The sequence below is a fragment of the Triticum aestivum genome, chromosome 3A, assembly GCF_018294505.1.
Source record: "Triticum aestivum cultivar Chinese Spring chromosome 3A, IWGSC CS RefSeq v2.1, whole genome shotgun sequence".
In the NCBI taxonomy this organism is placed as follows: Eukaryota; Viridiplantae; Streptophyta; class Magnoliopsida; order Poales; family Poaceae; genus Triticum; species Triticum aestivum.
In genome coordinates this window covers 189,941,060-189,951,869 of record NC_057800.1, presented here as the reverse complement: position 1 = coordinate 189,951,869, position 10,810 = coordinate 189,941,060, and the positions used below count along the sequence as shown (strand labels likewise).

The 10,810-nt window shown below is 41.5% G+C and overlaps 1 protein-coding gene across 2 annotated transcripts in view; it reads left to right on the top strand.

Annotated features, from left to right (window-relative positions):
* Positions 1 to 9,931: 9,931 nt before the first annotated feature.
* Positions 9,932 to 10,810, top strand: part of LOC123060932 (OPA3-like protein) — a 5,485-nt gene continuing 4,606 nt past the window's right edge. Inside the window, exon 1 of one of the 2 annotated variants that reach the window (XM_044483795.1) lies at positions 9,932 to 10,292. In XM_044483795.1, the coding sequence (XP_044339730.1) occupies positions 10,161 to 10,292 (132 nt within the window). In that variant the 5' untranslated portion in view covers positions 9,932 to 10,160. The remainder of the gene's footprint in view (positions 10,293 to 10,810) is intronic. The other variant, XM_044483794.1, reaches the window with a different exon arrangement.

Genomic DNA, 10,810 nt, shown 5'->3' with positions numbered 1-10,810 from the left:
TAAAATAAAATTGCCATATGAAACTATCATGAGAGCCACTTATGGATTGCCTACCAAAGATGGCAATACCTAGATCTATTCTTGCTTGTTATGCCTAGCTAGGGGCGTTAAACGATAGCGCTTGTTGGAAGGCAACCCAATTTTATTTTTATTCCTTGATTTTTGCTCCTGTTTAGTAATAAATAAATTATTTAGCCTCTGTTTTGGTTGTGTTTTTTTATGTTTAATTAGTGTTTGTGCCAAGTAGAACCGTTGGGAAGACTTGGGGAAAGTCTTGTTGAACTTGCTGTAAAAAACAGAAACTTTAGCGCTCACGAGAACTGCTGTCATTTTTATTTGGAGAGTGATATTTAGTTAATTCTTTTTGCAGATGATTAATAGATAAATTCCTCACGTCCAGATATTTATTTTTGAATTTTTGGGGTTCCAGATCTTGCGTTAGCTACAGATTACTACAGACTGTTCTGTTTTTGACAGATTCTGTTTTTCGTGTGTTGTTTGCTTATTTTGATGAATCTATGGCTAGTAAAATAGTTTATAATCCATAGAGAAGTTGGAATACATTAGGTTTAACACCAATATAAATAAAGAATGAGTTTATTACAGTACCTTGAAGTGGTCTTTTGTTTTCTTTTGCTAACGGAGCTCACGAGTTTTCTACCTTAAGTTTTGTGTTGCGAAGTTTTCATGTTTTGGGTAAGGATTTGATGGATTATGGAACAAGGAGTGGCAAGAGCCTAAGCTTTGGGATGCCCATGGAACCCCCAAGATAATCTAAGGACACCTAAAAGCCAAAGCTTGGGGATGCCCCGGAAGGCATCCCCTCTTTCGTCTACTTCTATCGGTAACTTTACTTGGAGCTATATTTTTATTCACCAACATGATATGTGTTTTGCTTGGAGCATCTTGTATTATTTGTGTCTTTGTTTGTTAGTGTGCCACAATCATCCTTGATGTACACACCTTTTGAGAGAGACATACATGAATTAGAATTTGATAGAATACTCTATGTGCTTCACTTATATCTTTTGAGCGTTATAATTTTGCTCCATGTGCTTAACTTAGATCTTTTAGAGCACGGTGGTGGATTTGTTTTAAAGAAACTATTGATCTCTCATGCTTCACTTAAATTATTTTGAGAGTCTCTTAATAGCATGGTAATTTGCTTAATGATAATATGCTTGGTATTCAAGATTTGTGAAACTTTCTTTTGACTATGTTGAATACTAAGAAAAGATTGAAGCATGATAATTGTTTTGAGATATGGAGGTGATAATATTAAAGTCATTCTAGTTGAGTAGTTGTGAATTTGAGAAATACTTGTGTTGAAGCTTGTGATTCCCGTAGCATGCACGTATGGTGAACCGTTATGTGATGAAGTCGGAGCATGATTTATTTATTGATTGTCTTCCTTATGAGTGGCGGTCGGGGACGAGCGATGGTCTTTTCCTACCAATCTATCCCCCTAGGAGCATGCGCGTAATACTTTGTTTTGATAACTTGTAGATTTTTGCAATAAGTATATGAGTTCTTTATGACTAATGTTGAGTCCATGGATTATACGCACTCTCACCCTTCCACCTTTGCTAGCCTCTCTAATACCGCACACCTTTCGCCGGTATCATACACCCACCATATACCTTCCTCAAAACAGCCACCATACCTACTTATTATGGCATTTCCATAGCCATTCCGAGATATATATTGCCATGCAACTTTCCGCCATTCCGTTTATTATGACACACTCCATCATTGTCATATTGCTAGCATGATCATGTAGTTGACATCGTATTTGTGTCAAAGCCATCGTTCATAATTCTTTCATACATGTCACTCTTGATTCATTGCATATGCCGGTACACCGCCGGAGGCATTCATATAGAGTCATATTTTGTTCTAAGTATCGAGTTGTAATTGTTGAGTTGTAAGAAAAATAAAAGTGTGATGATCATCATTATTAGAGCATTATCCCAGTGAGGAAAGAATGATGGAGACTATGATTCCCCCACAAGTCGGGATGAGACTCCGGACGAAAAATAAATAAAAGAGGCCAAATAAGCCCCAAAAAAAGAGAAAGAAAAGAGGCCATAAAAAGAGAAAAGGCCCAAATAAAAAATAAAAAAATGAGAGAAAAAGGGAGAAGGGACAATGTTACTATCCTTTTACCACACTTGTGCTTCAAAGTAGCACAATGATCTTCATAGTAGAGAGTCTCTCATGTTATCACTTTCATATACTAGTGGGAATCTTTCATTATAGAACTTGGCTTGTATATTCCAATGATGGGCTTCCTCAAAATTGCCCTAGGTCTTCATGAGCAAGCAAGTTGGATGCACACCCACTTAGTTTCTTTTTGAGCTTTCATATACTTATAGCTCTAGTGCATCCGTTGCATGGCAATCCCTACTCACTCACATTGAAATCTATTGATGGGCATCTCCATAGCCCGTTGATATGCCTAGTTGATGTGAGACTATCTTCCCCTCTTTTTGTCTTCTCCACAATCATCATTCTATTCCACCTATAGTGCTATATCCATGGCTCACGCTCATGTATTGCGTGAAGATTGAAAAAGTTTTGAAAAAGTTAGAGTATGAAACAATTGCTTGGCTTGTCATCGGGGTTGTGCATGATTTAAATATTTTGTGTGGTGAAGATAGAGCATAGCCAGACTATATGATTTTGTATGGATAACTTTCTTTAGCCATGTTATTTTGAGAAGACATAATTGCTTTGTTATTATGCTTGAAGTATTATTATTTTTATGTCAATATAAACTTTTGTCTTGGATCTTTCTAATCTGAATATTTATATCACAATTAAGAAGATTTGCATTGAAATTACGCCAAGTAGCACTCTGCATCAAAAATTCTCTTTTTATCATTTACCTACTCGAGGACGAGCAGGAATTAAGCTTGGGGATGCCTGATACGTCTCCAACGTATCTATAATTTTTGATTGCTCCATGCTATATTATCTACTGTTTTGGACTATATTGGGCTTTATTTTCCACTTCTATATTATTTTTGGGACTAACCTATTAACCGGAGGCCCAGCCCAGAATTGTTGTTTTTTGCCTATTTCAGTGTTTCGAAGAAACGAAATATCAAACGGAGTCCAAACGGAATGAAACCTTCGGGAACGTGATTTTCTCACCGAACGTGATCCAGGAGACTTGGACCCTACGCCAAGGCATCGGAGAGGCGGTCACGAGGGTGGGCCCCCCCTAGGGTGCGCCCCCTGCCTCGTGGGCCTCTCGGAGCTCCATCGACGTACTTCTTCCTCCTATATATACCTACGTACCCCCAAACGATCAGAACAGGAGCCAAAAACCTAATTCCACCGCCGCAACTTTCTGTATCCGCGAGATCCCATCTTGGGGCCTGTTCCGGACCTCCACCGGAAGAGGGCCGTCATCACGGAGGGCTTCTACATCATCATAGCCTCTCCGATGAAGTGTGAGTAGTTTACCTCAGACCTTTGGGTCCATAATTAGTAGCTAGATGGCTTCTTCTCTCTTTTTGGATCTCAATACAAAGTTCTCCCCCTCTCTCATGGAGATCTATTCGATGTAATCTTCTTTTTGCGGTGTGTTTGTTGAGATCGATGAATTGTGGGTTTATGATCAAGTCTATCTATGAATAATATTTGAATCTTCTCTGAATTCTTTTATGTATGTTGGTTATCTTTGCAAGTCTCTTCAAATTATCCGTTTGGTTTGGCCAACTAGATTGGTAGTTCTTGCCATGGGAGAAGTGCTTAGCTTTGGGTTCGATCTTGCGGTGTCCTTTCCCAGTGACAGAAGGGGCAGCAAGGCGCGTATTGCATCATTGCCATCAAGGATAACAAGATGGGGTTTATTTCATATTGCATGAATTTATCTCTCTACATCATGTCATCTTGCTTAAGGCATTACTCTGTTTTTAACTTAATACTCTAGATGCATGCTGGATAGCGGTCGATGAGTGGAGTAATAGTAGTAGATGCAGAATCATTTCGGTCTACTTGTCATGGACGTGATGCCTATATACATGATCATGCCTAGATATTCTCATAACTATGCTCAATTCTGTCAATTGCTCAACAGTAATTTGTTCACCCACCGTAGAATACTTATGCTCTTGAGAGAAGCCACTAGTGAAACCGATGGCCCCCGGGTCTATTCTCATCATATCAATCTCCATCACTTTAATCTTGCTTTGCTTTTTACTTTGCCTTTACTTTACACCTTGCATCTTTATACCAAAAATACCAAAAATATTATATCTATCAGATCTCACTCTCGTAAGTGACCGTGAAGGGATTGACAACCCCTAATCGTGCTGGTTGCGAGTAGCTATCGTTTTGTGCACGTACGAGGGACTTGAGCATGGCCTCCTACTAGATTGATACCTTGGTTCTCAAAAACTGAGAGAAATACTGACGCTACTCTACTGCATCATCCTTTCCTCTTCGGGGAAATCCAACGCAAGCTCAAGAGGTAGCAGTATGATCGTGTATATAGGCATCACGTCCGAGACAAGTAGACCGAAACGATTCTGCATCTACTACTATTACTCCACTCATCGACCGCTATCCAGCATGCATCTGGAGTATTAAGTTAAAAACAGAGTAACGCCTTAAGCAAGATGACATGATGTAGAGGGATAGTTTCATGCAATATGATAAAAAAACCATCTTGTTATCCTCGATGGCAACGATACAATACGTGCCTTGCTGCCCCTTCTGTCATTGGGAAAGGACACCGCAAGATCGAACCCAAAGCTAAGCACTTCTCCCATGGAAAGAACAACCAATCTAGTAGGCCAAACCAAACTGATAATTCGAAGAGACTTGCAAAGATAACGAATCATACATAAAAGAATTCAGAGAAGATTCAAATATTATTCATAGATAAACTGGATCATAAACCCACAATTCATCGGTCTCAACAAACACACCGCAAAAAGAAGATTACATCGAATAGATCTCCACAAGAGAGGGGGAGAACATTGTATTGAGATCCAAAAAGAGAGAAGAAGCCATATAGCTACTAGCTATGGACCCGTAGGTCTGAAGTAAACTACTGACACTTCATCGGAGAGGCTTGGATAATGATGTAGAAGCCCTCCGTGATCGATGCCCCCTCCGGCGGAGCTCCGGAACAGGCCCCAAGATGGGATCTCGTGGATACAGAAAGTTGCGGCAGTGGAATTAGGTTTTTGGCTCCGTCCCCAATCGTTTGGGGGTACATGGATATATATAGGAGGAAGAAGTACGTCGGTGGAGCTCCGAGGGGCCCACGAGGCAGGGACGCGCCCTAGGGGGGGCGCCCCCTACCCTCGTGACCACCTCGTGGCTTTGTTGACAGGGGGGTCCAAGTCTCCCGGGTCTTATCTGATGAGAAAATCACGTTTCCGAAGATTTTATTCCGTTTGATATTCTGTTTCTTTGAAACACTGAAATAGGCAAAAAACAACAATTCTGGGTTGGGCCTCCGGTTAATAGGTTAGTCCCAAAAATAATATAAAAGTGGAAAATAAAGCCCAATATAGTCCAAAACAGTAGATAATATAGCATGGAGCAATCAAAAATTATAGATACGTTGGAGACGTATCACGTATCATCACGGAAGTGTATTTTTTTGTAGTGATAGTCGGACTATGAGTGTACTCTGATGATGTAGGAACTTATTTGAGTATTGTGTGATGTGGCGATTGTAATCCAACTCTATTTATCCCTTTCTTGTTCATTACATGGGATTGTGTGAAGATGACCCTTCTTGCGACAAAACCACAATGCGGTTATGCCTCTAAGTCGTGCCTCGACACATGGGAGATATAGCCGCATCGTGGGCGTTACACCATGCACCCTCATCCTTATCCTATTAGGATCCCTTGGAGGGGGGCGTGTGCCACCCCATGCGGGCTCCCCTCTCTCTCCCCTAAGGCCCATGTAGGCTCAATACTTCCCCGGGGGGTTCCGGTAACCCCTCGGTACTCCGAAATATACCCGAACCTTTCCGAAACCATTCTGGTGTCCGAATATCATCGTCCAATATATCAATCTTTACCTCTCGACCATTTTGAGACTCCTCATCATGCCCGTGATCTTATCCGGGACTCTGAACAAACTTCGGTCACCAAAACACATAACTCATAATACAAATCATCATTGAACCTTGAGCCTGCGGACCCTACGGGTTCGAGAACTATGTAGACATGACCGAGACACATCTCCGATCAATAACCAATAGCGGAACCTGGATGCTTATATTGGTTCCTACATATTCTATGAAGATCTTTATCGGTCAAACTGTAATAACAACATACGTTATTCCCTTTGTCATCGGTATGTTACTTGCCCGAGATTCGACCGTCGGTATCCTCATACCTAGTTCAATCTCGTTACCGGCAAGTCTCTTTACTCGTTCCGTAATGCATCATCCCGCAACTAACTCATTAGTCACATTGCTTGCAAGGCTTATAATGATGTGCATTACCGAGAGGGCCCAGAGATACCTCTCTGATACTCGGAGTGACAAATCCTAATCTCGATCTATGCCAACCCAACAAACACCTTCAGAGACACCTGTAGAGCATATTTATAATCACCCAGTTACGTTGTGAAGTTTGATAGCACACAAGGTGTTCCTCCGGTATTCGGGAGTTGCATAATCTCATAGTCACAGGAATATGTGTAAGTCATGAAGAAAGCAATAGCAATAAAACTTAACGATCATTATGCTAAGCTAACGGATGGGTCTTTTCCATCACATAATTCTCCTAATGATGTGACCCCGTTCATCAAATGACAACACATGTCTATGGTCAAGAAACTTAACCATCTTTGATTAACGAGCTAGTCAAGTAGAGGCATACTAGGGACACGGTGTTTTGCCTATGTATTCACACATGTATCAAGTTTCCGGTTAATACAATTCTAGCATGAATAATAAACATTTATCATGATATAAGGAAATATAAATAACAACTTTATTATTGCCTCTAGGGCATATTTCCTTCAGTCTCCCACTTGCACTAGAGTCAATAATCTAGATTACATAGTAATGATTCTAACACCCATGGAGTCTTGGTGTTGATCATGCTTTGCTCGTGGAAGAGGCTTAGTCAACGGGTCTGCAACATTCAGATCCGTATGTATTTTGCAAATCTCTATGTCTCCCTCCTTGACTTGATCGCGGATGGAATTGAAGCGTCTCTTGATGTGTTTGGTTCTCTTGTGAAATCTGGATTCCTTCGCTAAGGCAATTGCTCCAGTATTGTCACAAAAAAATTCATTGGACCCGATGCACTAGGTATTACACCTAGATCGGATATGAACCCATTCATCCAGACTCCTTCATTTGCTACTTCCGAAGCAGCTATGTACTCCGCTTCACACGTAGATCCCGCCACAACGCTCTGCTTGGAACTGCACCAACTTACAGCTCCACCATTCAATATAAATATGTATCAGGTTTGCGACTTTGAGTCATCCGGATCAGTGTCAAAGCTTGCATCGATGTAACCATTTACGACAAGTTGTTTGTCACCTCCATAAACGAGAAACATATTCTTAGTCCTTTTCAGGTATTTCAGGATGTTCTTGACCGTTGTCCAGTGATCCACTCCCAGATTACTTTGGTACCTCCGTGCTAAACTTATAGCAAGACACACATCAGGCCTGATACACAGCATTGCATACATGATAGAACCTATGGCTGAAGCATAGAAAATGACTTTCATTTTCTTTCTATCTTCTGCAGTGGTCGGTCATTAAGTCTGACTCAACTTCACACCTTCTAACACATGCAAGAACCCTTTCTTTGACTGGTCCATTTTGAACTTCTTCAAAACTTTATTAAGGTATGTGCTTTGTGAAAGTCCAATTAAGCGTCTTGATCTATCTCTATAGATCTTGATGCCCAATATATAAGCAGCACCGAGGTCTTTCATTGAAAAATTCTTATTCAAGTATCCTTTTATGATATCCATAAATTATGTATTATTTTCAATCAACAATATGTCATCCATATTATTAGAAATACTATAGAGCTTCCACTCACTTTTTTGTAAATACAGGCTTCTCCAAAAGTCTGTACGAAACCATATGTTTGTAAAAACAGCTCTACCATCGTACACATATACACAAAATATGAATCATATGCCATCTGAAATCTATGAACTGCTAGACCAAATCTACAAGAATAAAGTTGGGGAAATTACCTCCGGGTAAGTCGTCAAACACCTTAAGGTTGCACGACTGAAGGGATGGCATGGTCGGATGACGGAAAGCAAATGCAGGGATGCGGTGAAGCGTAGAAGGTTCGGAAACGGCTCAACGGAGATGACCGGGGTCAAATCGCGGTGGTCCGGGTGGTGAAGGTGCACCGAATGACTGTGGTGTAGGTATGTTGATATGGCCATGAGTACTGCTAATGTTTTCAGTGATCAAATGCCTTTCCACAAGTCAAAGATGTAGAGGCTCGCGGCCAGATGATGCAAGAAATAAAGGTAAAAAAACATGACATGGAAACCAACTTAGGATGCTATTCTGTTTTCTTTCTAGAAGGAAAAATCTATTCGGTCCATGCAACTTTGAGTTATGACTATTTACTTGGAGATATGGAAGGAGTTAAAGAAAGGAGTAAGGGAGGATTCATGTTTTTATTCCTACCATGCAAGAAATATCAGGCAACCTCAAAGACATGCAACGTGTGGAGCGGTCAATGTTTAAGGCTGGTCACAATGGGGAGGAACTTAGGAGTAACATCACACACTCCAATACAACTTTGCTTATGTGTCACATATTTAATAAAGAGAGAGGTGCTTGTGGTAACTAGCTAAGTTACCGGAACATCACACACTCCAAAAAACAATGAGTCTATAACCTAATAAATACATTGTTGCATGACACTACATAGATGTTCCTACCCACTGTGGAGGTAGTAACATAGTCTAGGAAAGTGTGTAAGTTACTAGACTATGTTCTTGCCCGTTATGACCAACCTAAAGGAAGTTGGTGGGGTCCGCCAGAACAAATCAAGGAAATAATGCCGCATCAAAATAGAGTCCAGTTTTGCTTAAAATTAATTACACGTTGTAAAAGATTGCATGCTAAAAATAAAGCATGTAACCATGTAGGACTAGAGATAGGATTAGGAATTAGTGTCGTAACCTTGTGGGTCAAGGTAGGAGGGTCCGTTGCTGCTATATAAAATCAAGTCCGAGCGTTATGAAAGGGAAGTTATATTTTTATATGAAATGGAGAAGATGTGTTTTTCAGGGTAGACACCCGTATCAAGTTTTGGAGGAATCTTTAAAAAACCTCTGTGTTGCGATTTCTTTGTAGAAATTGTTTTTGCATGTGAGTACCGTCGTTGAGATTGGTTTTCTCATGCTAGCTACAAGGTTCAAATCCTCTATTTCGTGTACATCGCGTGCGCGGGCGAGAGGTTGTTGCTATTGGTGGTGGAGTGTCGTGAAAGATCGGACCGCAATAACAGATCGGATCTCGCCACGACTTCCGGTCCTTATCATATGTGGGTGACGGTCGAAGGAAGAATGCATCCCAAAATATCCGTGATGCCAAGATTTAAGGATGGGGCGTACTATATCGCCTCACCCAACTGTCAAATATGAAGGCTCACAGACTGATTTGGAGCGTCTTCAAAAACTATGTGGTCGAGCGGATGACAATTCTACGAGACCTGTTTTCTTTTAGCCAAAACCGTTATATTATACTGATGGTTATTGTGATGATTGGATCGATACGATGCATCTGCTGAAGAGTTTTTTTTTTCTTTTTTTGAAAGGTGCTGGAGAGTTGTTCTAACATAATACACTTGTCAACCAAATTCATTTGCTTTAGTTTTAGTTATGTAGGCTTGTTTGACAAGGAACAATTGTAGACACCATCTAAATGGGGCCGGCGGATTAGTCAAAGGAAAACGAGACAATCCCAACACCAAAGTCTACTTCCCCCCGTTCCGTTCCGTTTCTCAGGTTCTCTTTCCACACACCATCGACACGAATCGACCCTGAGTCCCGAATCGAATCTCACTGAGTCCCGAGTCGAACCGAATCCCTCTCATCCCCGTTGATCGCCCACGCCCAACATTCGGGGAGGAGGAATAGCGGAGGAGGAGGAGGCCAAGGACCGCCGCCGCCGCCGCCGCCATGGCCGCGCTGCCGGTGATGAAGCTGGGGACGCTGCTGCTGCGGACGCTGTCCAAGCCTATCGCCAACCGCCTCAAGAGCCAGGCCGCCGTCCACCCCAAGTTTCGTGACTTCATCATCAGCATCGCCCAGGTTCGATTCTCTCCGGCGTCTCCGCCCTTCCGCATCTCCTTTCCAGGGCAAGGACGCCGCAGAACGAAGCTGTTGGGAAGCAAATGATCTGCTCCTAGTTGGCCCATGGGGAGATCTGATGGGTCTTTTCAGATTTGAAGTTTGGAAACTGATAAATTAGCACTTTGTAGTGTTTCTGCGGCCTACTCAGGATGACAATGTGCCTTATGTGACTTGGGAAAGCACACTTGTGTAAGGTGGTTTAAGAAAGAACTTTCGCGTTGTACATCTATCAATCAGGCTTACTTGATTAGTTTATTGGAATTTAATTAGGAATTAATTAGTGTTTTATTTACCAGCAAACCAAGATATTATTTATGATAGGTTTGATGTCTGTAAGAGCAACTCTAGCAGATGCCCCATATCCACAGCCTCCAAAACTGTTTTGGAGGGTGCTACATAAACTACTGGAGGTTGTGGAGACTGTGCGCGAACACAGAGCACAGAGCCTCCATAACATTTCCCCTCTTTATTTCTTT